The sequence below is a fragment of the Oxyura jamaicensis genome, chromosome 9 (genome assembly GCF_011077185.1).
Source record: "Oxyura jamaicensis isolate SHBP4307 breed ruddy duck chromosome 9, BPBGC_Ojam_1.0, whole genome shotgun sequence".
NCBI lineage: Eukaryota > Metazoa > Chordata > Aves > Anseriformes > Anatidae > Oxyura > Oxyura jamaicensis.
In genome coordinates, this window is record NC_048901.1 from 13,547,432 (window position 1) to 13,575,172 (window position 27,741).

The 27,741-nt window shown below is 55.6% G+C and overlaps 4 protein-coding genes across 5 annotated transcripts; all 4 read left to right on the top strand.

Annotated features, from left to right (window-relative positions):
- The first annotated feature begins 2,002 nt into the window (after positions 1-2,002).
- GP5 (glycoprotein V platelet) lies at positions 2,003-6,931 on the top strand. The gene is made up of 2 exons (XM_035334337.1): positions 2,003-2,643; positions 4,805-6,931. Exons 1-2 carry the CDS (start codon positions 2,616-2,618, stop codon positions 6,757-6,759), a joined length of 1,983 nt encoding a protein of 660 aa, XP_035190228.1. The 5' UTR covers positions 2,003-2,615; the 3' UTR covers positions 6,760-6,931.
- A 7,258-nt stretch (positions 6,932-14,189) lies between these two features.
- Positions 14,190-27,563, top strand: LOC118171613 (leucine-rich repeat-containing protein 15-like). 2 transcript variants are annotated; one of them, XR_004753278.1, is made up of 3 exons: positions 14,190-14,821; positions 15,952-17,850; positions 27,550-27,563. XR_004753278.1 is itself a non-coding variant. In XM_035334839.1 (2 exons), exon 2 carries the CDS (start codon positions 15,957-15,959, stop codon positions 17,673-17,675), a length of 1,719 nt encoding a protein of 572 aa, XP_035190730.1. In that variant the 5' UTR covers positions 14,190-14,821; positions 15,952-15,956; the 3' UTR covers positions 17,676-18,799. The 2 variants fall into 2 exon arrangements, 1 of the variants encoding a protein (XP_035190730.1); XM_035334839.1 differs by lacking the exon at positions 27,550-27,563 and having other exon boundaries at positions 15,952-18,799.
- On the top strand, positions 18,716-22,237 carry CPN2 (carboxypeptidase N subunit 2). Its single transcript, XM_035334786.1, has 3 exons — positions 18,716-18,753; positions 19,723-19,936; positions 20,399-22,237. The coding sequence occupies exons 1-3, from the start codon at positions 18,716-18,718 to the stop codon at positions 22,022-22,024; spliced, it is 1,878 nt and encodes a 625-aa protein (XP_035190677.1). The 3' UTR covers positions 22,025-22,237.
- On the top strand, positions 24,176-27,312 carry LOC118171612 (leucine-rich repeat-containing protein 4C-like). Its single transcript, XM_035334838.1, has 2 exons — positions 24,176-26,185; positions 26,225-27,312. The coding sequence occupies exons 1-2, from the start codon at positions 24,474-24,476 to the stop codon at positions 27,144-27,146; spliced, it is 2,634 nt and encodes an 877-aa protein (XP_035190729.1). The 5' UTR covers positions 24,176-24,473; the 3' UTR covers positions 27,147-27,312.
- Positions 27,564-27,741: the final 178 nt, after the last annotated feature.

Below are 27,741 nucleotides of genomic sequence, written 5' to 3' on the forward strand. Positions count from 1 at the left end.
TTTTTTCCATTTCATTTCATTGATCGTTTTAGCTTGGTTGTACAGAAGGTGAAAGGAAAAAAAATCTTTCCCTCTAATGTGCTTTTGCTTAATGCTTTCTCTGAACTGCTAATTTCTCTCAGCTTGTTTCGTTTCTGAAGCTAATCTTTCAATCATTCTAATTCATTAGACTTATCTAGAGGGTGAAGAGGGAAAAGCTTATTAAGGTGGGCTTGTCTTTAGAGAACATGTTAGGGCACTCATTTAAAAACCAAAATTGCCAAGTGTCTCCACTTGTTTGAGTGGTTAATAGGTCATGAACTTATTAAACTTGAAAATTTTGCAAATGGGAGTTAGCTTCCTCAAGGTTTGCATTCGGAATTAGTAAAAAGTTCTTGAGGTTGAGTGCTTGAGCTGTGACCTATTTGCTTCTGACGCTTAGTCAAATATAATAAATCAGCTTTTCCAAGAAGTTTTTTTCTTGTTATAAGTTCAGCCACAAAATGAGCTTTTGCATCTTCTGCAATTACTGGGATTGATGCCTTCCTGCCCAAGAGCTGAGTTTGGCCACCTATAATTTTTCTCATTTTGAGCAATTTAGTTTTTCTGGTTTTCAGAAATGCAGCAAACTAGATCTGAACTAGCATATTCAGTTTCTGCTTTGAAGTAAGATGAACTTCATATTGTAGTGAAAAATCTCTTTACGTGTTCATCTTGGAATTCTGAATTCAGGTGAACAGACCAATTTAGTGAGCTCCACTAGATACTTGGTAGACGTTTTTCTTCCTGCTGTATATTTTCGCCTTATGTTGAGGAGTTTGATTTATTAAATTATTTGTGTATGCAGACTTCAATCTGTACGTACTTTACTTTGATGTATTAGGATTTGTAAATATTTTTTAAAAAAATTAAATATTATTTATGCACATACTTAAAGGACTGGTCTACCAAGCAAAGCAATTGCTAAATAATAAATGTTACTTTTTAGAAGTAAATTGCTAGATCATTAAATTGTATATCCCTCAGGGTTATTGTTAAAGTTTTTTTTTTCCTGTTCCCTTCAGATTTAATTAGCAGTAACTAGTTTCATGTAATATAGAATTAAATCTACTGTAAAAAGAAAATGCTGCGAATAATGCTTGAATAGAAATGGCTAAAACACCCACAGAACTGAGTGGCCATATTCATTGTAACTTTAAATTGGGAAATTTTACTGTTGCACTTTTTAGAAGTTGTTGGATTTTTAATTCTATTTATTTTTTTTTTTCTTCATGAAGGTTGTGCTGAACAGTCATCCCAAATTGGGTAAAAAAAAAAAAAAAATCCTGTACTGTATCTGTGTATACAGTATAATACTAAGCAGATGTGGAGTCCTTTTTTATGCTGCAAATTTTTAATGCTTATGTTGGTCATCACAAATTGCGAGAGCTAAAGTTCTGTAGGATTTCTCCCGTGAAATTCTGAATTGTAAACTTAGGTTTTTGTATGTCTAAGGGAAAGCTGTGGGTTTTTGACAATTTTTAAGAGTCTTGAATATGTTGATTTTATACGGCAAAGCTTCAGGTTTTTAAAGCTATTTTCAACAGACTGCATCTTCTTTGATAATTATGTGAACGAGAAACTACTTAGTTTGTCGTGAATTTCTGAAGCCTAACACAGATAAAAAGATTCATCGTTACAGTGCTCTCTAGAAGCTCAGCTTTGTTTTTATTTTTAAATCTGAACTGATACAACATCTTTGTATTTAAAACATGTATTGCTGCTCTAGAATGGTACCCTGTTGTCAAGAAGCATACATAAAGAACTGTACAATAGAGTTGTAAATAGCCTTGTAAATCATTTTTGTGACTGAAGCTCTTTGAAAATAAAATTAAAATGAAAAGATATTTTAACTCTTTTCATTAGTTTCATGAAATTGTTTTTAATTACTCTTACACAATAAGATGTACTCCACTGCTTGCTGAAGAAGATAAGCTTACTCCCGCTGATGTCATGGGTTGTGTTGCTCAGTGCCTCTGTTTTTGAAGATGGGGGTGGTGATGTATGTATGCCATGTGTTAGCAGTGCATGTGGGAGCACTGCTCTTCTGCAATATGGTAATAGCAGCCTTAATTTCACCTGCTGCCTTATGAAAGCCATTTTAAAGGCAGACCTTTTACACGTGATAGAGACCTGTTCCTACCATCCGGATAGTCTTTCTGTTCTTTGATGCCTGGGAAGTATTATCTTGCAAAGACACTTGAGTGAATGATCTGGGTTGTGAGCTGTCGCTGTTGTCACAGTCATCTTCACCAAAAATGCACAGAAATAAAGGGGTCTTTTCCATCTTGCAGCTTACCTTTGGTTAAGCATTCATTGACGGAACGTTATTTTCAACTTGAAGGCAAGGTGTTTGAAATGCCTGGTTAACAATTACTTAATTATAAAACCTTAATCTTTAAATTTAAAGCTAAGATTTTGGTAACTTAAAGCTTTTCTCTCTTCAGAGTCCTTCAGACTTTAGGTTTTTTTGGTCTGTGACTGCAGAAGACTTGAAAGAGAAACAGAAGCCAAGCGGGTCAACCCTGGACTACCTGGCCAGAGCATTCAGTAGAAAACTTCATTTCTTCCTCAAATTGTTTTGATCCCAATCCTGCATGACGGGGAAAGAGCAGCCTTGTGAAGGTACTTATCAATTGCACTTGATAGTTTAAAATTATTGTGTCCACTCCTGTGACATCTAGTGTGTCTGTGTAGCAGACTGCTACACATTTGAAATTTCTTACCAACCACATAATTAATGCTGAAATACAGATTTCTGACTCTTAACCAGATCTGTGTTGTGCTAGTTGAGGTATGTACTCTACTCCCACTGTTGAAGAAGCTACAAGTGTCTTGCGCTCTTGCATTTGTTGAGACTTTGGATTTTCTCCTGTTTTGTAGCAGTCTCAAATTCTAACGTAGGAGTTGTGTACAGCCTATGGGAACTAGTTGCTCCCACAGCTGAGCGTAGGCAAAATCTGCTCTGAAGCTTGTAATGTTCTTTGGCTGTTCATGGTAGTTACACAAATATCAGTGAAGTGCTGTTATCTAGAGGATGCATTTTGCTGTTTTACTTCCCATTTAAAGTGCAGAATCATGGTGAAGCCCAATTGCCTGCTATGCTTCTGAGACGTTCCTCTGAAAAGCAGATAGAAACGTGAGGTACAAAGGTTCAAAATCATTCTTACAGGCTTCTACATTCATCTGAACATGAGAAAAAGGAAATTAGGCACCATGTTAAATTGTAAAATAAACTATTATGGGTGATGGCAATTACTTGGTGAGGTGATTCTCAGATTGTCTTGAAGATTGTTTGATGCGGAAAAGTACTTTGGAAGTGTGAAATCTTCAGGCTTTTTGAATTTCCTGACTGACTGTGTCATTTGAGGAGGTTTAGAAAACCTAGTGAGAGCTATCTTTGCAGCACCGCACTGCCAGTTGATATCACTGAGCACCATGTCCTTTCCTTCCCTAGGAAGGGTTGCTGATTTTACCAGTCTTCAGTTCCCTGAATCTAACTTTTTTTTTTAAATACTTCCTGTTGCTTTTTTTGACGCAGCAGCTGTTTTTGATCCATGGCTTTAATGCTCTTGTCAGCAGTTCAGACACAAGAGAAGCTCAGCTATCCCACATGACTTTTTTTTTAAAAGCAATCAGCTTTGTACATGTCTCTCAGGTTCATCCATGGCCCTAGAAAAGGGTATGCTGGGATGGAGGCCTCCTCTCTCCTAGAATTCCCAGTACTGAAGTCCGACACAGTTTCAGCAGTTCCAGTTACATCTACAGCAGTCCCACTTGCTGCTCCTCCTGTGGACCAGCCATTTCCTTGACTCCCACGTTTCTGATGCATTTGAACTTGCTGATTTCACTAAGGGGGACAGTTCTAAAGTAATTCTAAACTGTGAAGGATTTCTGTTTGACTTGGTCTTTGAAATATTATCATTACAGCTACAATGCTTTAATGATTGCTTTCCCGTTCCTCTTTTGTTTGGGAATATATGCAGCTTTCAGACTGGGTATATTTCATGCAGATCTACCTTTACTGGTGCAGCTTTCTAGCTAACATCATAACAATTCATTCCTCTCACTTCATTTCATTATTTCCGATACTTCTGATAACTTAGTGTTGTGTTAGGTTGTAGAAATGAGACTCGTTCATTATTAGAGGCTCACAGATGTCCTTTTAATGGATGAGATCTTGAGCTTTTGTTTTTTCAGGCTACATCAAAAATAGTCTGTTGCTTCTTGTGTGTTCTTCAGCTTTTCCAGGAAGTGATCTCTTACAAATGCTGAGAAATGGTCTAGCAGAACTGTGTGGCGTTACTTAAAATATCATGGGAGTTGTAGGATGCCCTTTTTACCTCCGTTATCTATTTTTGCAGGCTAAACTTTATTTTTAAATTTTAGATAACCTACAAGAAAAATACTGTTGGTGCAGGACCTTCTGATCTTTTAAGATTTTCTGTGTATAGAAGCCTAGTGCTTTTCTGTTCAAATAAATACACGCCTTTTGATTACTTAAGCAGTTTCATTTTGATTTTCATACACTTTAATTATACTTGACTAGTACAAATATTAATGGAGAGTACTTGATTTACAATAGGGCTTTGTCTCTTCCCTCCATGTAAGCTGAGCGCCTTAGAAATATTTGCAGTCAGCAGCAATAGATTTTTGAAGTTTGTTTTCAAGCCAAGAGAAATTTCATATGTATTTCCACAATTTATGGTATCTTCATACAGTTTTGTCTGCTAGGTTATTAACTACCTGTGATCAAACCCTGACACTCTCTTATCTCTTGTAACAGCTAATGTTTCTGGTGCTTCAGCAAGGATGTTGATGTTTCATTTGTCAGTGATGATCAAGCTTTTCTTCCAGCTGGATGCATCTGTTTGTCCTGAGAAATGTGACTGCTCTTTCAAAAACGCAATTCATTGCTCTGGCCCTCACATAAAAGACCTGGAATCATTAAATCTGCCTCGCAACGTGACAGAAATTCACATAACAAACACTAATGTAACATACTTGCAGGATGTTTTTTCTAGGATGGTAGAGCTGCAGCATCTCATCTTATCTTCAAACAACATCACTCTCATTTCACCAGTGGCTTTTAAAGGCTTGAGAAGGCTGAAAGCCCTCAGACTTCTAGATAACAAGCTGGCTGAACTTCCTCCAGAAGTGTTTGATGACACGGTACACCTTCGGCAATTGATCATTAGAAGTAACAGGCTGAAATCCATCAAAGAGAATCTGTTTGACAGACTAGCTGGTTTGGAGGAGCTTTTCTTGAACAAAAACCAACTAACAGCACTTCCTAGTGGCGTGCTGAAGAAACTTGCCAAACTCAAAGTACTGAACTTGTCAAGAAATTTTTTGGCAGTACTGCCTAGAAATATATTTAGTGCATTGACCAGGCTTGAAAAGCTGATACTGTATTTTAACAGGCTCACGTCAATAGAGTCTGGCTTGTTTGATAGCCTGAGGGAACTGCTGGAACTCTTCCTGCATTCCAATAACATCCAGTCCATCGCCCCTGATGCATTTCATCGACTTCAGAAGCTTAGAAGACTAACACTCTCCAGAAACAAACTCGAGGTTTTGCCTCCCAGGCTCTTTCTGCACTTGCATGACCTGTCTAAATTGACCTTGTACAGGAACCCACTGAAGTCTCTTCCTGAAGTGTTGTTTGGAGAGATGAGGAATCTTGGTAGCCTGTGGCTGTATCACACACAGCTCTCAACAATACCAGATTTTGTGTTTAGCAACTTGACAAACTTAGAGCTTCTCATGCTGAGTTTTAATCCAGAGCTCAGTGTTCTTCCTAGGAACGCATTCAGTGGTCTGAAAGAACTGCGGGGCCTTTCTCTGCATACAAATAATATTTCCCGTCTGCCAGAGGGTATCTTCCTGGGCCTTCAGAAACTGCAGAATGTTTCCCTTTTTGATTCCAGGCTTGAGTTTCTTCCGAGAAACCTCTTTCATAATCTCAAGCACCTTCAGAAAGTTTACCTCAATAGTACCAAGCTGCAGTCTCTTCCTGGAGATTTCTTTGTCACCTTACCTGAGCTGCAAGAAGTATTCCTTGACGGCAACCCTTGGAGATGTGATTGCCAGATTCTTGGCTTCCAAGAGTGGCTCCAGAAGAGCAAGGAGATAGTAAAAGAAGTGCAATCTCTAGTGTGTGACAGCCCGCTCTCCCTAAGGAACATCTCTCTGGTGGCTCTAACAGATCAGCACCTGGAGTGCCTGCCAGCCACAGCCACCGCATACCAGACATCCAGGTCAACTTACTCCCAGACTGTGACTTCTCTTGTGACAGAGCACTTGAAATCACCCTGGAAGACAACTGTAACAGCAGTGTCCAACATAGATACCAGCACACCCATGTCAATTCCTCTTGCAACTCCAGCTTTTACCTATTCACAGGCTCAAGGTATTGAACAGTTAGGCTTTCATGTCTCAGATGTTCCAACCCGAACTTCTCCCAGCACCATAGTAGAAACCAGCAGTGTCAAAGGAACAGATTTAACAACTCTTGCCTGGTGGGATGAGTTGCCAGCCCGCAAGAGTGCTGAGCCACTTACTAGTAGCAGGGTTGTCTATTGTTGGATATTCTTCTGCCTTCACAGTTTGATTTTAGCACTCCAGGCTGTCACCATTGTGCTCAGTCTTTGTGTAGTGGGCAGAATCAGGCAACTCTTCCACTCCAGAAAGATTCCTGCTCAGCCTGTAGTTCTGATAAATTTTCTTAAAAAAAGATAGAGGGTACCAGCCATATAGAGGATTAGGAGCGTTTCTCTGTTCAATTTGAGCATTTGGGCGGTTCACATTTGGTTCTGGATTACAAATTTGGTATGGATTACAAATCTTCACAGCAAGAACCATAAATGCTGTGTCTGTACAACGTAATTAAAACATGCTTTTATATACCTTACAGTGTTTGCCAAAGCTGATTGTAATCACTGTGTTGCTACAGCACTTGGTGTACGAACTCAGAGGGAGAGCTGACGGAAAAGCTGTGGTCACCTCTGCACGGAGCTCAGGCCTTTGGTCAACGTGCTGCTGGCTTCCTGCAGCCCTGTCCCAGCCAAACACCCCTGCTTGCTGCTGTGCTCGTGCTGCTGTGACGGGAGAGGTGTTTCTGAGTGACTGGCTTGCGGGAACAAGTTCTCCATTTGGAAGAAAAAAATGGGATCAGTGTAGGGAGGCTTCCATGGGAGCACTGCTGTAACTTGTTTAGAGGTTGCCTGTAGGACTCCAAATGCTGTTTTGCCTCTTACTGCCTGCAGTGGTTTGTCTCTTTCCTGAGAAAGCAAATGGTATTTTGGGGAGGATGTGCTGGAAAATAGCTTTTAAAAAGGGCAGGGGGAGGGAGTGGAGGCGAGGGGGGAGAATGGTATGTCCTTGTTTTTGCTTTCTATTCTCAGTCCCTTTCCAGCATGTAGGAGGAAGAAGGTGATGTCCATTACCATTTACAGCTGATAGTGTTTTCCTCTTTCTTAGTCAGAGGAAGCTAAGAAAGATGTTGGTCTAGAAGTATAGCCTTGGTGAGTTCTGTTGTTTGGTTGTTTTTGAAGCTTTGTACCATCACTACAAAGCTGAATTTTAAGTAAATGCCTTCATCCTTAAATTCTGACCAGAGGTCTGAAAAGCAGGGCTGTATTTACAGCACGCTGCGGTGTCTGGAAGCTGGAGTACAAGGCAGACGCACAGGGCCAAAGCTCAGCTCCGCAGCAGCGTGGCTGGTCGCAGAGTTGGCACTGACGGTCCCTCCTGGGCTCGGCTGGGAGCTGTTGGTGTGCAGCACAGTGCAGGAGGCTGGCCTCCTCTGAGGCCCTGAGGTGCCAGCGCCTGTTTGAAGCTGGCTGCGGCACATACGCCTGTCTGACTTCAGCAGGCAGTAGCTGTGGCTTTGGCTCTCTGTGGAGAGTCAGAAGCGAGCTGTGCTTCGTCAGAGTCACCTGGTGTGCAGGCGTGAGAAAGGCGTGCTCAGTCCCAGGACTCCTTACACCTTCCTGGGACGCAGCCTTGCGCCCTGACTTCCAGCGCTTTCAAGTGTTTGATGTACAAAAGCAGCCACTAGACAACAGTGTGGGTTTTGGTCTTCCTACTGAAGTGCTGATGAATATCTCGAATGATATGAATATTCTAGGTTGTGAGTAGACTCGTAGCTGTCAGGTGGCATGTGCTTCTTTGGTGGCTCTGAGATTTAACTATAGGTTTTTATCTTAATTACATTACTTAGCTTGTTCTTAAAAGCTCTGCCCTTGTGCTCAGAAGCTAGGGCTGGATTAAAGAGCCCCTGGACGTGGCTCCCTGCCTGCTCAGGTATGAAACCCTGTTATCTAGGAGTCCTTTTGTAGCCTTGCTGATTTTTGAACCAGAGGCCTTTCCTGGAGTGTTAAATAGCAGTTGTCTTGCTTCTGAGGTCTAAAATTTAGCAGGCCTGGCAGTAGTTAGAGGCATTTCTGAAGGAAGAGGAATGTGACTTAGTGCAGCCAGTGTGAAGCAGACTGGGGTTAGTTTCACGAACAGAAGCCCCAGAATATTTGATTGCAATGTATTTAAATGGGAAGCACGAAAACAACATGAAAGCTTTGGGTGGCGGTTCTGGCTTGTTGCATGTTAGCACTTAAAAAGAGGCAATTAGTACAAATTTAGGTTCCTCTCGGACAACTGTAATGATCACTTAGCATTCTGCCAGCTCCAGGGCTGTCATATTGGTGCCACGCAAGCATCTGCTTTCAGCAGGCAGGAGATAAGTGTAATCTGGGCTAGCAAGGAAATTGTACAAGCTGTGCTGGTCACTGCTTTCCTTGGTGCAGCGCTGAAGGAACTGGCTTGCAGCATAAGGCACTTGGATGCACACTGGTTTCTAAGAAAAAGTGACAGTTTAATTGCTGTGTTGACATACAGCAGGCTCTCTGCATGTCCAATCTGTCCTGTGTGGGCAGGGTGCACGAGAGCAGCAGGTAAGGAGCAGCTCCCAGCTTTTTTGGGTCTTCATTTGGCTGCCCCAGCCCCCAAATGAGGCCGGCTCAGTCTCCTTTGGCTCCCTTGCTGCAATCGCTCAGCTCTGGCACGTGGGGGCTTTGGCATGTTGCTGTGTACAGTCAGGCACTAAGAGGAGGATGATTTGTCTTTGCATGCTGTCATCGGGCTTTCCCCACTCTTGTGCCAGACAGGGGAAGTGAAGTCAGCAGACAACAAAAGGCTGGAGCAATACGACCTTGAGGTGTTTCACCAAGCCTTCCTTTCTCCCTGTGACAGGGATGTCATGTTTTGTCCTGCTTCTGATTCACTGCTTGTTGCCCAGCATAGTTCAGCCTGTCCTGGAAATCTCCTCTGGCCTGGAAAATCCAAGGAAATCCTTATTTATATCCCGTATCCGTCTAGCCTGGCGAAGGGACTCTCCTCCAGGTCAGCGTGACTGCAGATGCGACGCAAAGGCTCTGTGGGGAAAAAAGCACACAGGCGGCTTTCCCTGATCCTGCAGCTCCTGAGGGGTGGACCAAAAGCCAAAAGAGGTTGGGGGGGGGGGGGGGGGGGTCCCCCCCCCGGGCGGGGCCCAGGTGGGGGGGAGGCATGACCACGTGCTGCTCACTGCAGTGAGCCCCATGGTGCTGGCTGCGGTACAGGTGGGGGATGCAGAGCTGTGGTTTACAGCTGTGTGTTAACCAGACCTCTGTGTCCAGGAATCACCTCGGGGTCTGAATTCTCATAGGCGTGCTTGGAGTACATCAAGTGGGGCTTGGCCAAGGTTTTCTGTAATGTACTGTGAGGCTTTTTTTCCTGTGGCTGTGGCTCCTGCTCTCTCCACGCCACAGCAGCAGTGAGCGTGCAGCATGCTTGCAGCGCGATGTCACTGCAGGTGCTGTTTACTGCTCATCAGGGCCGAGCCTGCTGCGTCCCCTCCTAGCAGCCTGATGTGCAAGGCCAGTCCCTGTTGCCTTTCTTCTCCCTGTAGTCTACCTTATCTGTGTCCTTATCTAGTCTACCTGTGTCCCCTGGTGCCTCTGCCATTTCCATTTTGCCTCTGCCCCATGAGATCAGCAGCTGTTTGAGGGCCTTTTTTGCTGCTCACAGAGGTGAGTAAGCTCAAGTGCCCTACTCACTGCAGCTTGCTTGGGCATGCAGCCTGGTACAGGTTGTTCCCTTGGTGCACCCTCTCCCCTGCCAGCTCTCCAGCACACAGCCCCATGTTCGGGGGCTGTGTTCACATCCCGCTCCTCCCTGTCCCAGGGGTAAGGAGGAGTGGGGTGGTGGCAAACGTGCTCAGAGGCATTGGCTGAGAAGACACCCAGCAAAAGCCAGCTGAGAGGCAGGAGCTCTGGGATCCTGTGGCTGACGTTACAGAGAATTGGCTGCATCCCTCCTCCGGGCTTTGGACCAGCGCATCTCGCCTGGGGGAGCTGATTCAGCAGCTGGGAGATGGGAGCACAGCATTTCCTAGGGATTACAGAATTGCCGGGGAGGAGATGGGACCAAAGCCACGCACCCAGGGGCTGAGGCTGTAAGCGCCAGTGTTTACAAACTCTCAAAGTGAGCTGGAGGCCTGAAGCTCCACCGCAGAGGCGTGCAAGCCCTGGGGGCAAATTGTCTGGTTGAGTTCGCAGCCCCTTGCTGGGTGTTCCCAGGCCCACGAGCCCTCACCCAGCCGTTTGCCTGGGCTGCTGTGTGCCAGCGTACGGGCTGGCAGTCTCCCAGCTGCACGGGGGGACATGCTGCCACCAGGCTCGCCCCCTGTGAGCAATTGCTCCTGTCAGACCCTTGTCCTCTGCGCTGTGCCGGATGTCAGCTGTGCCTTTGTTTCTCTCTGGAGAAGCCCAGGGCAGGGAGCTGGGGCTTGCTGGGGACTTCCCAGGGTGGTGGGAGAGCTGGGGGGGGGGGGGGGGGGGCTGTAGGAGTGCCTGGGACAGGGCCTGGCCCCTGTGCTAGTGGCAGGGATGGTGCCGCACGTCCTGCCCAGGAGCAGGGCCCGAAGCCCCCTGCAGCAGCTCCAGGGACCACCTCACAGCACAGGCCTCCCTGCCTCCTGCTCTGGCTGGTCCTCCCCCTGCTCTCGGCGCCTGTGCTGCCATCGGACAAGCTCTTTCCGCTTCGGATTATCGCTCCTCCGGGCGGCTTTGGCTGCAGGCCCCACATTCCTTCCAGCCTAGCGCTGCCCTGGGCCCGGGCCAAGCCCTGCGTGCTGCTATCGCGGGGAGGAACCGGCCCCAGCGCTGCTGTGGTCCTGCCGGCCAGGCGAGCCCTGCTGGGGCTCGTGTTTGTAAACGCTCACCTTGAGGGGTTTGCTGGGTCTCCGGCTGGTGCCTGGGTGGAAAGGGCAAGCCCACACAGAGGGAGGGAGATATGCTCCTGGGTACCCCCTCCACAGCCCTGCTCCTGAGCGCCCTGAAGGCAGGGTACCTGCCTGTCTCTTGCGGTGGCCTCAGTGGGATGTCCTCTACCATGAGCAGCCCTGCATGCCTCAGCCAGGTACCCAGAAATGTCCTGAGGCTGGATCCCTGGTCCTGTGGAGGAACTCTAGTTTGGGCTCTTAAAAGGGGTGTGTGTGTGTTGGGGAAGGGGCTGCGGGTGCCTCCCGCATGGAGGGGAAGGGCTCAGCACAGTTTCTGAGGACCCAGTGCACTTCACCCCTCGGCCACGCTCCAGCCTACGTGAGCTGCAGCACGGCTGGGGCTGCCTGTCCTCCCGTGCTCTGGGCTGGAGCACGGCAGGGACCCTTCCCCTGGCCCATAGCCCAGTGCTCAGCCCTCCTCCTCCTCTGCTTCACAGAGCAGGCCCTGGCCCCATGCCCTCAGCCAGCCGCTCCGCGAGCACTCGGAGAGGAGGTGGGGGCTCCTCTGAGCACCACGAGCGATTTGCAGGAGTACAAAATACGTGTGGGGGGTCCCAGCCTGATGCTGTAGAGGGCAGGGGGGTCCAGAGATGCCTGATGCGGGTTCCTGCTGGACCCAGAGCTGCTCAGCAGGGAACCCCAGGAGCACGTCCCTGCATCCCTCTGCTGCACAGGGGGACCCAGGGCTGGGGTGAAGACACGGCAGTGGGGCTGGCCATGGGGTGGGGATGTGGCTGCTGGGCTGCACAGCAGTGCTGTGGGGGTGAGCACGCTCAGCTGTTTGGCAGATGAGTAATGCTCCTTTCTGGCCAAGCCCACAAGCTGCTAATTTTAGCGATTGCTTGATTTTTTCCAAGCTGTCTCGAGTCCCTTGGTGATTCAGAGCCGCCCAGCTTTGCTGCGCCCGCAGCCCCGGCTGTGTGAATGTGCTGGGAGTGTGCCAGCACGGATGCAGCCGGGACTGTCCCGCTGTCCGGCTGCGAGGCACAAACCTACCCAGCCGTGGGTGATGCTGCTCTGCTGGGGCTCAGAGGTATCAGGAGAAAGGGGCAGCTCAGGCTGCTTAGGGTGAGCTCCTCTTCCCTGCCTGCATCCAATCCTCTCCTTGTGTGTAGTCTGGGGCTGTGTGGTGAGGCTGGATTCTCCCCATGCCGTCCCTCTAGGGGTGCCTCAGGACTGGCCCTCCCAGCCCCTTGCTGGTCCATGCATGGACACCTCTGCTCTGTTCCCTGCCCAGCGTGTAGGTGCTGCTCTGCACCAGGATTCCCAGCTGGGTGTCCCCTGGGGTGAGTGGACTGCGCCCCTGGTCCCTGGGGTGCAGTGTGGGGCTCTGGCAGCAGGGAGCCCTTTACCTTCCCTCCTGCTGGGAGAGCACACACCAGCCCGCAGTCACCCCAGAAGGAAACTTGGTGCTGGGTTTCAGTCAGGGCTGCTACAGGGCAGTCAGCACCATAACCTGTGATTTACCTGCTTCCCCTGCTCCTGGGGGCAGGGTGTTTGGGGATGCAGCCATCCCATGGCGCAGTTCTCACCGTGCGGTACCCATCGCCGCATCCCCATCGCTGCATCGCTCCCATCACTGCTGGGGCCGTGCTGTTGGAAGGAGCTGAGTCCGACATTCCTCTGTCGGCCTGGGTTCGGAGCAGTGGTTTTCCAGCAGTGCTGGGTTTTGATTTCTGTGTTGTTTTGCTGAAAAGCCGTGTGCTTCGAGGGTGAGTCAGAGCAGGCAGGAGCCCAGCAGCACTGGCGCTGGCGGCGGGCAGACAGAGCCGGCCGATAAGGGTGCGATAGGGCTGGGCGAGCCCTGCTCCGTGCCAGGGCTGCAGGGAAGAGGCAGCTCCCAAGCCCTCTGCCTGACCTCCAGCTGCATCACTCGGAAGGAAACAGGGAGTTTAGTTTGGGAACAGCGGTGCTGGGAAAATCTGCTGTGTCAATGGCACGTACATATGTACTCGTAGGCGGTGTTTTCAAAAAGCCCCTTCTCCATGCCCAAATCCCCAAGTTTGCCCCGGGAGCAGGCAGACAAGCACCAGGGGATGCTGTGAGGGTAGCACCAGCCTGGGTGCTCTCTGCCTGGCAGGGAGGGACCCGCGGCCACCATGTCCCACAGCTGCTGGGCCCCCCATGCTTGGCTCCCTTGGGGCACCCATTAGATCTGACATGTCAGCGGCAGCTGCCTCCAGCTGTGGTCCCGCTCCCCAGCCTCTTCCCATGATCCCTGTCTGAGTGTGGCTGGAAACTACCCTCTCTAGCCCTGCAGTTTGTGTTATTTACCTTGTTTTTGTCCCCACCATGAGCAGGGTCCCGGTCCCCTGCGTGCTGCCTGCCCTGGTGGCACAGCACCCTGCTGCCTGGGATGGGAGCTGCCTTCCTCCCGGGGCGGCAGCGGGCAGGGGCAGGCTGCACCCAGCGCCCGGCCTTTGGAGCCAGCACCGCGTGGTTCCCATCTTGGGCAGCTCGTTAGGGCCGGCTGGGGCCTGAGCAGGGCCTGCTGGAAATGTGGGTGGGCTGAGACAGGATTAGAGGCTGTAGGGAAGTCCAGCTGCCCCGTGGTTAGCACGGGGCTGCTGCTGGCTCAGAAAAAGGGGCCACGCACATCGGTTTTCCCTCACTGTTGGCTCCCAAACCTCCGCTCCTGGCTGCTGCTGGACTGGGCCTACGGGGCTGAGAGGGACAGGTGGGCAGGGGGCAGCTGGGGACGGTGGCGGGGACCAAAGCCACGCCTGTGAAGCTCTGTGGGTTGGGGGGGCACCCCAAAGGAAGGGAGGGAGCTTGTGCCCTGCTCCCCAGCCCCTGGGTGCTGGGCTCCATCCCTGAGTCAGGGCTGCTGAGGAAGGAGAGCAGCAACCCCAGGTGGATGTGACCTCGTGGGTGGGTGATGCTGGGGCACCTTGGAAGCTGCAGGTAGCCCAGCAGCACATCCCAACCCTTTCTGCTGCGGCTGGAGAGCCTGTGTGCTGCTGCGGCGTGGTCCTGGGCATAGCCATGGGTCCTGAAGCTCACAGGCGCTGTAGCGTGTGAAGAAAGTGCTGTGCATGCCCCGAGGCGATGCTGTGGAGGAGCCCTGGTGACCGTGTGACAGCGAGGGGCAGGACAGTGCTGCAGGGGCCTGGCCTCATCTGCCTCCATGGGTCACAGCCCCCGACCATGTCCTGGGGGCTCCCGGGGCCAAGCTGCACCCCGGGCACTGGTTGCCGTGTGCGGCATGTTCTCGGGGCCGGCTGCTGCTCTTCAGGTGAGGGGCCTGGGGCTCACGAGTGAGAAATCAGCATCTCCGTCTTCGAGACAATTGCTCTGTTTGCTGAGGAAATGTGAGTTGGAAACGGCTCTATTGCAGCGATTTCCGTAACCCCGCTGCTGCCCCTGTGCTGATTCATTGATTTGGACGGGTTATATACTGGGAGGGGAAGCGTGAACCACACTAGGCTCTCCTGCCAGCACGGAGCTGTGCTCGCTCGGCGCTCGCAGCTGCAGGACACTCGGGTAAGTCTCCTCTCCGCTGCCGGCCCCACCAGCATCACCCTGGGCCCGCGGACCCCTGGGGCAGCTCTGAGGGGTGGGAGCATGGCAGAGCGATGTGCACGCTGAGCACTTTTGGGTTAGACGGATTAGAGGTTTGTCTTGTTAGGGGTTCTCCAATAAGCCGAGTCTGCTTAGGCATTGTGGGAGCTGATACAGTTATAGAGGCGAAGTGTATTAAATAATAACCTGTAAAGAACATGGAGCGGGGCCAGCATCAAAATTCAGGGGTCTTGTGGTTAGAACCACCTGGATGCTGAGGGGCTAGATATTCATCTTGGTCTGCAAGTTTTTGTCCCTAAAAAGAGAAAGGGAGATAAATTGTTTTCAGCTGTCTTTCCTGAACCGTGCTCCAGCTTGGATGCTCTGTACACTCGCTTAACAGGGAGTGACATGAGCAGAGCTTTTGATGTGCAAAGCGCTTGGTGGAGTTTATAAACGGCTTGCCACAAACAAAACTGTTCTGGGATGCATATTGTTTCCATATGTGAGACACAAGCTGCGCTGGCTTTCCGAGGGCTCCTCCCTCCCCTGCAGCAACAGGCGCTCCCAGACCTGCCTGGCCAAGCCCTGCTCCGTGCCTGGGGGAGCCGTGGCTTTCCTCCTGCCTTGTGCCACCGGGAGCTACCAGCTGGGCACCAGGCTGCTGCCCTACTCCGTGCGAAGCTCCCAGACTGGGGAAGGTGCCCCTGGTGTGCTGAGAGATGATGGCTGTGCTCAGGGACCTGCCCATGGCAGGGGGTTGGAGTTGGATGATCCTTAAGGTCCCTTCCAACCCATCCCAGCTGAGGCTGGTACTCACTGGCTGGGGGCTCCCCGCTGTTTGGGGCTGTGCTGCTGGGACCAGCTCACCGCCCTCGCTGCAAAACAGGAAACCACACTCCTGCCGCTGGGAGAGCGGGCGCGGGGGACGCCAGGGATGCCACTAATAGCTGTGGTGTGGCAGCACGGCGCCGCAGCCCCAGCTCTGCCCTGCCTGTCCCCAGCCATGTTGGGAGGCGTGCGGCCAGCCCCGCTTCGCAGGGGGAGGCAGCACCCATCCCTGGCAGGGCTGGGAAAGCTGTGCTGAGCCTCCTCCTTTGTTTTTGCTGCAGGCCCCATGGAGCAGGGAGGCTGGCGGCTGCTGCTGCTGCTCGTGGGCTTCCAGCTCACCCGCGGGCAGTGCCCGGAGCAGTGCCATTGTATCCGCACCGCCCAGGTGGAGTGCTCCGGTGCCAACATCACCGCCGTCCCCAGCCCCATCCCTGCCAATGCCATGACCCTCCAGATCATCAACACGCGCATCGCCGAGCTGGGCGAGGCGTCCTTCGGCAACGCCTCCCTGCTGATCGGGCTGCGCATCGAGAAGAACGACCTGTCGCGCGTCAGCCCCGGGGCCTTCCGGCACCTGCCCGACCTGCGCTACCTCAGCCTGGCCAGCAACAAGCTGCAGGAGCTCCCGGTGCAGGTCTTCCAGCCCCTGGGCAAGCTGGAATCGCTGCTCCTCTCCAGCAACCAGCTGCTGCGCGTGGAGCCCTCGCACTTCGCCCACCTGAGCAACCTGAAGGAGCTGCAGCTGCACGGGAACAACCTGCACGAGCTGACGGAGGGGGTGTTCGACCAGCTTGCTAGCCTCACCAAGCTCAACCTGGCCCGGAACAACATCGACCGCCTGCCGCCCCAAGCCTTCGAGCGGCTGCCGCGGCTGCAGGTGCTGCGGCTCTACGAGAACCGGCTCCGGCAGATCCCGGCGGGTGCCTTCGATGGGCTGCCTGAGCTGCAGGAGCTGGGGCTGCACCAGAACCAGCTGGAGACGCTGTCCCCGGAGCTCTTCGTGCACAACGGGAACCTTCAGAAGCTCTACCTCTCCAACAACCTCCTCACCGCCCTGCCTGGTGGCATCTTCCTGCCCCTGCGCGCCCTCTCCAAAATCACCCTGCATGTCAACCGCCTGCGCGACATCTCCCCGGCGGCCTTCGGCCCCATGCCCAACCTGAGGGAGCTGTGGCTCTACGAGAATGAGCTCGCTGCCCTCCCCGCCGCCGTCTTCAGCAACCTCACCCAGCTGCAGCTCCTGGTCCTGAGCAAGAACCAGCTCCGCACGCTGGCCCCGGGGACTTTCCGGGGCTTGGGCGAGCTGCTGGAGCTGTCGCTGCACTCCAACGCCCTGCGCCGCCTGGATGCCGAAGCGCTGGGGGGGCTGCCCAAGCTGCAGAACATCTCCCTGCAGAACAACCGGCTGCAAACGCTGCCCCGGGGCCTCTTCGCCGCCACCCCGGGGCTGCGGCACCTCCAGCTGCATGCCAACGCCCTGGAGAACCTGCCTGCCGGCATCTTCTCCCCGCTGGCCACCCTGCGGGAGGTGAAGCTGCACAACAACTCGTGGCGCTGCGACCAGGGCATCCTGCCCCTGCGCACCTGGCTGGAGGCCAACCCCCACAAGGTGGGTGAGATCCCCCCGCTCTGCGCCCAGCCGCCCCCCCTGCGGGGAGCGCCCATCACCGGGCTGCGGCAGGACCAGCTCCCGGCCACCCCGCCAGGCCCCACCGCTGGCACCCCGCTCCCTGCCCTCCCCTCTAAGGGGGCATTGCCAGGGAGCACCCAGGCGGGTTCCCCCACGGAGCCGCTGCCGGTCACCCCCAGGCCCCAGGAGGAGGAAGAGGAGGAGGAAGGAGGGGGGCCCTGGGGTCTGACCCGCCTGCAGAGCGGGGTGGTGGTGGCTGTCATCGTGCTGGTGTGCGTGGCCCTGCTCTGCGCTCTGGTGGCGCTGGTGGCTTACAGCTGTAGGAAGAAGAGCCACGTCGTGATGATGAGGATGAAGGCGCCCAACGAAGCCTGAGCCCCCGGCAGACCCTGGGGGGAGTGGTGCTGGGGGGGCTGTCCCCTCCCCGCGGGGACAAGGGACCTGGCAGCTGGATGGGCCAGCATCGCCCCACGTGCCACGTTCCCCTCTGCTGCTCTGCTTTGCCATGTCCCTGCTCTGCAGCAGGGTGTCACCCACTGGTGTCCCCCTCGTCCCCTCCTGCCTCCTGTGCAGCCCCTGTGCTCTGTCCCTTCCTGGGAGCCTGCAGCTGGGGTGTGGGGGCCTAGCTCTGAGCAGGAGCTGCCCGGAGCAGAGCAGGGAGCCGCAGCCTGGCCATGGAGCTCTGGGATCTCTCCTCCTTCACCTCACATCGTCCCCTGGAGTGACGCCTGCTGCTTGCCCTACACTGCCTGTTGTCCTCTTTTCCCCTCACGCCTTCAGCCTCTGCCCATGCCGGGGCACACGGGCACCAAGCCATCACACAGGGCCGGGAGCCGGGCGCACGCCCTCGCCCCGAGGGAGGCCGTGTGCCTTTGTAGCTCAAAGGAGCCGGGCAGCCTCCGCTTGGCCCCCAGCCCAGGCAGGCTCCGCGCCTCCACGGCAGCAGAGCCGAGTGACTTGGCCGCGTCCACGCCGCCCGCCCTGCCTGCAGGCAGCACAGCGAGAGCACAGTGCCCTGCCTTGCCTCGGGCGGCCTCTCGGCCCTGCACTCTGTGCTTCCCCTGCCTGCAGCGCTGCGGGGCTGTGTGCCGGTCTTGGGCACCGCAGCATGGTGCTGCCAGCAGCTCTCCGGCATCCCTGCCTGGCAAAGCTGCAGCCTCTCCTCTCCCTGCTCCCACCCCGCAGTGCCCCTGCTCTGTGCCTGGCCCTGCCGGCAGCCTGAGCGGTGCTGGGGCACGGGGCAGGAGGCAGCACGTGCAGAACTGGGCTGCACGGGAATGGTGCTACAGGACAAGGGGCGCAGTGGGTGCGCACCCCATCGTGCGGGCTGCCCACGGTGCTCTGAGCCAGTGTGACGCAGGCACACCCGTGCTTGTGCGTGTGATGGGATGCTTCTTTGGGCTGGGACCTGCACGATGGCTAGAAACATGGGACTGTGCCTTGGGGCTGTTTGGTACTGCTCTGTGATCACCCATTAAAGCACGGTTGTCCATTTCCAGTGCCAAGAGTTCTTTGTTTGCTCCTCTGCGTCAAGTGGCATCCTTGGAATAACCCATCAGGGACAGGAGCTTTGCTTTACTGCCTCTCCAAAGTGATCTCTTCATGTTGAGGCTGGTGGGGGTGGGAGAAGGACAGAGGTTTGTGGCTGCACAGCCCAGGCTGACCTGGGGTAGGGGAAGGCTTGGGCATCCAACAGCAGCAGGACGGCTTTTGGAGAGCAAGCTGAGACCTCAACGAGTTCCGTGATGGAGCTGCAGCTGCTGACTGCCTCCTGTGCATCCCTGTCCTCAGATCAGAGCTCTGAGGGTTTGCGCAGTTTCCCCACACATCACCATCTGCCCAGCTGAGTGCATGTAAGTGTTCCTCCTCCTTCCCCAGGGGTCCCTCCTTGTCCTGGGTGCGATCCCAGCCCGTTCCAACCCTTGCCCTTGCAGGGCATCCCTCACGGGGTTGTACACTGCTCTGCCAGGCAGGTTGCCTCTCCTGGGGAGTCCAGCTGGAGTTCAGCTGGTCCATGGGTCCCTCTGGACACCCCACCACTGCCTGGATGCACCGGCTGGAGCCTGGGCTGCCAAGTACTGGTGGCTCTGCCCTCCAGGCCACAGCACGGTGGTCCCAAGGTGGGCTCCTTCACCAGGGCATCGCTTTGCCTTGCTGCGCTGTGCTTGGTCCCCTCTGTTGTGCAAGGGATGTTTGCCAGCCTCACTTCTCAATGAGAATTAACGGAGTCCGAGGAGGTTCCTGGGGGCTGCAGCAAGCTGACGCCCTGAGCTTGGTGTGGGACCAGTGCCACTGATGGCAGCAGGACCCTGCCAGGGCCACAGGGCACTTCCAGGGCCAGGGCCCCGCTTCCCTGCCAGGACACGCTCATGGCCACCGGCCCGTGCCCTGAGTGAGTTCACCTCCGGTCCCCTGGGGCCAGGCTGTTTTTTGAAGCGCTCCAAGGACACGGGTTGTTGTTGCCGATAAGCAGAAAGGGGCAGCTCCGCCCCAGCAGGAACGCTCTGTCAGCTGCCTCCACATCCGCCCCACAAAACATCGTCCCTTCTCGGCGGGGTTTGCTCCTCGCAGCGGGCTCGGCGGCGGTCCCCGTGGTGGCAGTCCCCATGGTGGTGGTCCCCGCGATGCTGCTCACGGTAAGTGGCAGGGCTCAGGGGGTTTGGGATGGGTTTGCTGGGGTCCTGGGGTGGGTGGGAAGTGCTGGAAACAAGTCAGGTGGCGGGAGGGAGAGGCCATGCCCAATGGTGCTCCGGGGCATGGCTCTAAGTCCAGAATACCCCGTGGCATGGGATGTCCCCAGGTGGGTGTCACAGCGGGATGGGCACTGTCCCTCGTCACTGGGCAGCACCGGCACGTGTCCCAGGCATGGAGGAACTGGTGGTGGTCTGGGTGTTTCTGCTCAGTCCCTGTTTGTGCACAGGCACGTACCCTCCCTCCTTTAGCAGACACTCTGGCTCTGAAATGTTTCCACCAGAAGGACATTCCCAATGGGCAGTCAGAAACACAACCAGCAGAGCCCCCTCGTTGTGTGGCTGAGTGCTGGTGAGCCTGGCGGCCCCACAGCATCCGCAGCAGCTGATGCTGGGCTCCTTCTCCAGCACAGGGTGATGGTCTACGTGGTGCTGGGACTGCGGTCCCTGCTGGTGGGGGGGCTGCCCCTGCCCTGCCCCCCTCCCTGCCAGTGCTACGACACCTCCAAGGTCTTCTGCTCAGAGGAGAAGATGAGGGAGATCCCGGCGGGCCTGCCAGGGAACGCCACCCAGCTCTTCTTCGTGGAGACGGCCCTGAGCAGCATCAGGAGTGGGGCGCTGGGCTCCAGCACCACGCTCACCAAGCTGGTCTTCCTCAACAACCACATCCAGGAGCTGGAGGCGGGTGCCTTCTCGGGGCTGCCCAGCCTGGCCGAGCTGGAGATCTCGGGCAACCCGCTGCCAGCCGTCAGCCCGGGGCTGCTGGCGGGGCTGCCCAGCCTCACCACGCTCTCCCTGAGCTCCAACGCCATCCACTCCCTGCAGCCGGGGCTTTTCACCACCACCTGCTGCTTGCAGGACCTGCGCCTGCGGGGGAACAAGATTGAGGCGCTGCCTCCTGCCATCTTCCGCCTGCTCCACCGCCTCCAGGCCTTGGACCTCTCGCAGAACGTGCTGGCCGAGCTGCCCGACGGGCTGCTGGCCCCGCTGGCCGCCCTCCGCGTCCTGAAGCTGAGTGACAACATGCTGGCACGGCTCCCACCCGGCGCCTTCGGGACGCTGTCCCAGCTGGGCGAGCTCCACCTCGACGGCAACCAGCTGGCCGAGCTGCCGGCTGGGGCCTTCGCGGGGCTGGGCGCGCTGCGGCGGCTGCAGCTGCAGCACAACGCCCTGGGCAGCCTGCGCCCCGACGCCTTCGCTGGCCTCCCCAACCTCACCTTCCTCAGCCTGGAGGGTAACCGGCTGGTTTCCCTGCCTGCCACTCTCTTCCAGGGCACCCCGAACCTCCTGCACCTCTCGCTGGCCCGCAACCAGCTGCAGGCGCTGCCCCTGGGTGTCTTCGCCAACCTCTCAGCGGTGCAGAGCCTGGTACTCTCACACAACGCCCTGGCTCACCTCCCCGCTGAGGCTTTCCGGGAGCTGGTGGGGCTGACGGCGCTGCAGCTCGGCCACAACAACCTCTCCAGCCTGCCGCCGGGGCTGCTGGACGGGCTGCCCAGCCTGGCCACGCTGGGGCTGGAGCACAACCGCCTGCCCCGCCTGCCCGCGGGCTTCTTCGATGCCAACGAGGAGCTGGTGCGCGTGAGGCTGGAGGACAACCCCTGGGCGTGCGACTGCCGCCTCGCCTACCTCCTGGGCTGGCTCCAGGTCTTTGCTGACCCCCTCCTCCATGTGCAAGCCTTCTGCACCAGCCCGGCCGCCCTCCAGGGCCAGCCCCTGCTGGAGGTGACCCAGAGGCAGCTGGCGTGTGCCAAAAATGAGGGCTGGGACGCAGTGCCCGGGGAGGATGCACCAGGGCAGTGCACCTACAGCAACCCCGAGGGCACCCTGCACGTGTCCTGCAATGCCACAAGCTGCCAGCGGCTCAGCCTTCGCCTTCCTCCTCCTCCTCCCAGCCAGGCGGCGGGGCCGGGGCCCGAGTACCGGGGTTCCTGGGTGCTGCGCTCCCCCTGCGGCACGCTGCAGGTCAGCGTCCTCGTCACAGCGCAGGGCCCGGAGGTGACCACACCACCTGGGCTCCCTGCTGTGCCCTAAGACTCAGGCATGTGCTGCTGCTCCTCGTGGTCATCCTGCTGGTGCAGCAGCCACACTGCAATCAGCCTGAGAAACGATGCCCCGTGTCCTGCGCTGATGTCCCCACCGTGGTCACCGTCACCTCGCTCTGTGCGAGAGCTGGACTCGTGGTGCCTCTTCACCCAGCCGTGCGTTCCTGTGTGTTTCAAATATTATTAAAGTGTACATATCATTTCTGTGCAGCCCGTTCCCGAGGTGCAGAGGGGGAAGACGCTGTCTGTCTTGCAGGGGAAGGTGACCGTGACCCCACAGGGCTGTGGCTGGAGGTCCTGGGCCAGGCTGCCTGGGGTGCAGTTCCCTGGGGGTGCTGCTCGCTGGGTGCTGCCCTCAGGGCTTGGCACCCCGCGGAGATGGGGGTCTCAGGGGACAGCGGTGCTGCCCTAAGGGAGTAAGCGTGTGTGCGTGTGTGTGCGTGTGTGCGCACACGCGTGGGAGCGCGCCCAGCCAGCTGAACCCTTCTCCCCGACGGCGCTGCGGCCGGGGCTACGCTGCGCGGTGCTGCTGCTCCATCTGGTGGCCGGCGGGGCTCGGGGTGTCCCGGGCCGGGGAGAGCCGGGGGGCCCTGACAGAGCCCGGCCGCCCTCCCCCGAGCCGTCCTGCCCGTGCTGCCCGCAGCCACAGGGCGCCTGGGGTCCCCCTCGAGGGTGCAGTGCTTTGCTGCCGCTCCCCAGCGCCTCAGCCCCACCGCTGCCCAGAGGGAGAGGAGGCATCAGAGGGGAGTTCTGTGGTCTTGCAGCCTGCCCCATCAGCAGACCGTGCTCAGCAGGTCCCCGGCTGGTGCCCAGCAGAGGTGAGCCCCACGGCCAGCTGCCAGGACGGGGCTCTGTGTCCGCCTGTCCAGCAGGGCCACAGAAGTCGTCACCGTTACCAGCCTGAACAAGCGGCTTCACAGCAGCACCTTTCAGCTAGCTCCACAGGCCGCTTCTCGAGGAAGGAAAAACAGGCTGGCCTGAAGGTCTTCGGGCTACCCGGGATGTGAGCAGCCGCGTGGTGCCAGCAGATAACACCTGGGAGCGTGTGCCTGCGTCCTGTCCTGGGGTGCGTGGGACTGCTCCCCACGGCCCTGTGCTGTGTGCTTATCTCCCTGAGCAGCCCCGCAAAGCCAAGCCCCGCGCCTGGGCCGTGGATAAAGCTCCCCAGGTGATGGGACCCCTCGTCCCCTGCCTTGCACAGCACAGCTCCGGCGGCTGGACGTGTTCCCGAGCGCTCAGGCAAGTCGGTGGTGCGAAATGCTTTAAAGTGTGCCAGGAGGGTGGTTCTGGGGAGCTGGGAGACCGTGTCTGCTGGGGAGAGGGACAGGCAGGGACACCGCAGCCAGGGTGTGCTGCCCCGTGGGGCAGCTGGCGCACACCTCGCCTCTTGGCCAGCTCTGCCCAAACCCAGCAGTTTGCAGCCTCCTGGCTTTGCTGACCTCTCAACATTTTTCAGAAAATATCTAGATCTTTTGAGAGCAAATTTAGCCCCCTGGAGTTAGCTTTTGCCGTGGTTAGCTTTGATGGATGCCCGAGAAGCAGGCATTTTATTTATTTATTTATTTATTTTGCTGCTGGTGGACGTGAGCCAGTGAGCTCAGCTCCTAGCTGCTGGTCAGGGCCCTAAATGCAGGGTTTAAGACCGGAAATCTGCGGACATCTCCAAGTCTTTTAGTAAGCCTACTCCTAAACTTGATTGCTGCTTACAAGTCAACCATTTCCACCTGACAAAGCTGCATAACTAATGCCAAAATTTAATGGGATTAGCAGGGCTCCTGAAAAGTAAGTAATGTTTTAACTAACCCTTTGGAACTGAGAGAAGCACCAACAGGGAGCCCACCCAGCACAGTGCTCCGTGGAGCTGTCTGACCTGGATGTCCAGAGAAAATCCAGGGCTTTGCAGCGAGGCAGGGGGAAGAAGGCAGAGGGATGCACCAGGCATTGTCACTTCAGGGCCTCTGCCCCTGGGGACCCGGGGCAGCCCTCCTATGAGCTACATGCCATCGTGAAAGACGAGGGAGGATGTGTCCTGCCTCACTGAGGGGACTGGTGCTTCACACCTGTGCTGGGGCTTGGCTCTTCTTTAAAAAAGTACAGTAGTGTGAGATTTTCCAAGGTTACATTCTGTGGGGATGTCAGCTGCTCCACAGGCTAAGTTTTTTTGGCATATGCTGTGTAAACAAGGTCGTCTGGTGCTGATCTGATCTGAGGTTTGCTGCCAGCAAGCAGAGGGCTGGTTGGTGCTGCCGATGTGTGAGCGAGCTGTGGCCCTGCTGAGTCCTGGCCCCGCTGGGGCAGCACTAAGGGGCAGCAGCTCTCTGCTTGCTTCATCCGGACACATCGGAGCCTACACCCCAAACATGAATAGAACAGTTCTGAGAGCTGTGGGTGCAGGTCTTATTTTTCTTCAAATCTGACTTTTGAAACCCTTTTTCAGGATGATGTACCAGCATTCCCTTTTAATTTTCCTCCTCTTCTTCCATCCCCGTAAATGCCAAGACCAAACCCCGGCTGAAGATCCGTACGAAATGCCCAAGGACTACCAGGAGGTCTACAGAGGGACAAAAAAAGATGTCAAAGAGATCCCCAAGATCGCAAAGCCCTTCATTTCTGAGATGGTCTTTGTGCAAACCAGCGTTACTGCCGTAAGGAAAGGTGCCTTCAGGTACATGCCCAACCTGACCAAGATTTTGTTTATCGGCAACAAGATCAAGGTGGTTGAACCTGGAGCCTTTGATGGTTTGGAGAAACTGAGGGATTTGGAGATCTCTGGTGCCTCACTAGAAGAACTGGCCATGGGCACTTTCCAGAACCTCCCAAGCTTGCAGAGACTGGAGCTGAGGGACAGCCACATCAGCCACATCCCCAAAGGGCTGTTTGAAGGGCTGGAGCATTTGGGAGAGCTCTCCCTTCACATCAACGCGATCTCATCTCTTCCAGAAGGTATTTTTGATTCCCTTGCCAATCTAACTTTTTTGGACCTGTCTAGGAACAGGATCACGGCTCTGCCCAGAGATGTCTTTAGCAAACTCCCCCACCTGCAAGTCCTGCGGCTGTACGAGAACGAGTTGCAGGACCTCCCGGAGGGGCTGCTGGATGCCCAGCAGGGGCTGCTGGAGCTCAGCCTCCAGAGGAACAGGCTCAGGACACTGCCACCCATGCTTCTGAGGAGTCTGGCCCACCTGGAGAAACTCCTCTTGGACAATAACCTCATCGGGGTTCTCCCACCCCAGGGCTTTTTTGGGTTAAACAAACTGAAGCTGCTGACTCTGGGTTCAAACCACATTACGGAGCTCCCCTGCTGCCTTTTTGATGGCATGCCACAGCTGTGGGAGCTGGACTTGGGCAGGAACAGCTTGGTCACACTTCCAGATGGCATCTTTGTCAATCTCACGTCTCTTGGCAAACTCATCTTGTCCCACAACCAGCTGTCAGCCCTGCCGAGAGGAGTCTTCACAGGGCTCAGCAAGCTCTCGGACCTCCAGCTGGACACAAATCAGCTCTCTGCTCTTGATGACAAGGTGTTTGCTCCTCTCCCAAATCTGAAAACCCTCAACCTTAGAAAGAACCAGCTAAAGAGTGTCCCCCGAGGACTCCTGGACCCGCTGAAGAGGCTCAGCTCAGTGTATCTGAGTGGGAACCCATGGAGGTGTGACTGCAACCTCTGTTACCTGCACAGCTGGATCCAGGAGAACAGTGAGAAGGTAAAATTGTCTGCCCAAGTGTCATGCAAGACTCCACCCCACCTGGCAGGGCAAGCAGTGACATCCCTGAGAGACGACCAGTTAATTTGTCCAGCCACTTTGCCTCCTTCCGTTTCCTTCTCCCCATCTCTGCCACTCACCTCCACGTTATCACAAAGGAAGTCAGCCTTGCTGTCACCTGGAGCCTTGCCCACTGCAGCACAGACCACACTGCCATCGGTGACCCTTCCTGCCATGGCACTGCCAGCCATGCCATTACCTATGGTCACCTCCTCCATGTTGCCAACCATACCAGCTGAGTCCTTCCACACTGCTCCCTCACCAACCATGATGTCTAAAGCCTCCATCATCACCCCATCATCAGCTGTGACACGGGAAGCCTCCATCACCACCCTATCACCCACTGTGCTTCCTGAGACCTTCATCACCACCCCATCACCAACCATACTACTCAAAAACTCCATCACCACCCCCCCACCAATCGTGCTACCCAAGACCTCCATCAAGACCTCATCACTAACTGGAATGCCTGAGGCCTTCATTACCACCCAATCACCAACTGTACTACCCAAAACCTCCAGCAGCACCCCACCAACAACTGTGCTACCCACGACCTCCATCATGACCTCATCACCAGCCGGGCAGCCTGAGGCCTCCATCACCACCCTACCACCTACTGTGCTTCCCAAGACCTCCATCACTGTCCCATCATCAGCTGTGCTCCCTAAGACCTCCACCACCATCCCATCATCAACTGTGCTCCCTAAGACCTCCACCACCATCCCATCATCAGCTGTGCTACCCAAGACCTCCATTACTATCCCATCACCAGCTGTGCCACAGGCCTCCAGCCTCTGCTCAGCTCCAGCAAACACAAGCCTACAGCCTCCTGAGGCCAACAGCCCAAATCTTGTTCTGTCCACTCTAGCTCCTGCCACCCCACCGATGCCAACCACCCCACGGGCAGCTCCCACCAGACAAGTCCCTCCTGCTCTTCTGGCACCCACGGCAAGGCCAGCACCCCCCGTACCCCCACTGCGGGGCCACACGAGCCCCCAGCCGTCCTCCTCACCCACGTCCCCCGGTGGGCACCACCCCAGCGCCTTCTCCCTGCGGCCCAGCCCACGGCACTGCCGTGTCTCCCTCGCCCTGGGGCTGGCTGTGCTGGCGCTGCAGGTGGGGGCCACGCTGCTGGGGGTGAAGCTCGTCCTCCTCCTCCACCACGCCACCCGTGGCCGTGGTCCCCCCATGCCACCGGTGAGGCTGCTGAGCGTCCGAGCGATGGCCACCGCGCGCCCACGCCGGGCTGTGGAGAGGTATCAGTGGGGTGCAGTCCCCCAGGGGTGGGTGTCACAGGACCCAGCTGGTTTTGGGGTGCCACCCAGGTGGCCTTCGGAGATGCTGTGAGCCTGGGGAGCCTGCACCGCGTCGCTGTTGGATGGGACCTTCTGCCGAGAGACACTAGGTGGCATCCCGACACAGGCAGTGGCTGCCACCGCCTGCCCACGGCCACGCGGGGCCACGGGGGGCAGAAGGGCGAGCAGTGACCCTGGGGCACCACACCGAGGGGTGGGGGCACCGTGCCCTGCCCCGGCTGCCTCCCAGCCCGGCACCGCAGGACGTGCCAGCACTGCTACGGCCACCGCAACGCTCCTGCCTCCTGCCCGCTCTGTCTCGGCTTCCTCTCTGCTGATATTAAAGCCTTCCCTGCGGCTCTGCCTCGCTCTGAAGGGCTGACCAGAGGAGTGTTTTCACCCCAGGGCTGCCCTCGCCATCACCTCCAGCAGGGATTTTCTGCTGCCCGCTGGAGTGCGCGGTCCCCAGGTGGTGCCGGCGGTGAGAGGTCGGGGTGGGAGCAGGTCGCACGCTGCGACACGGTGAGAAAACAGAGATGCAATTTGTAAATCTTGCGTCCCCAGAACCTCTGTAGGATGCTGCCTGCCCTGTCCCCTGGAAGGGTGACATCTGAGCACAGCCAGCCACTTTGCAGACACTTCTTGCT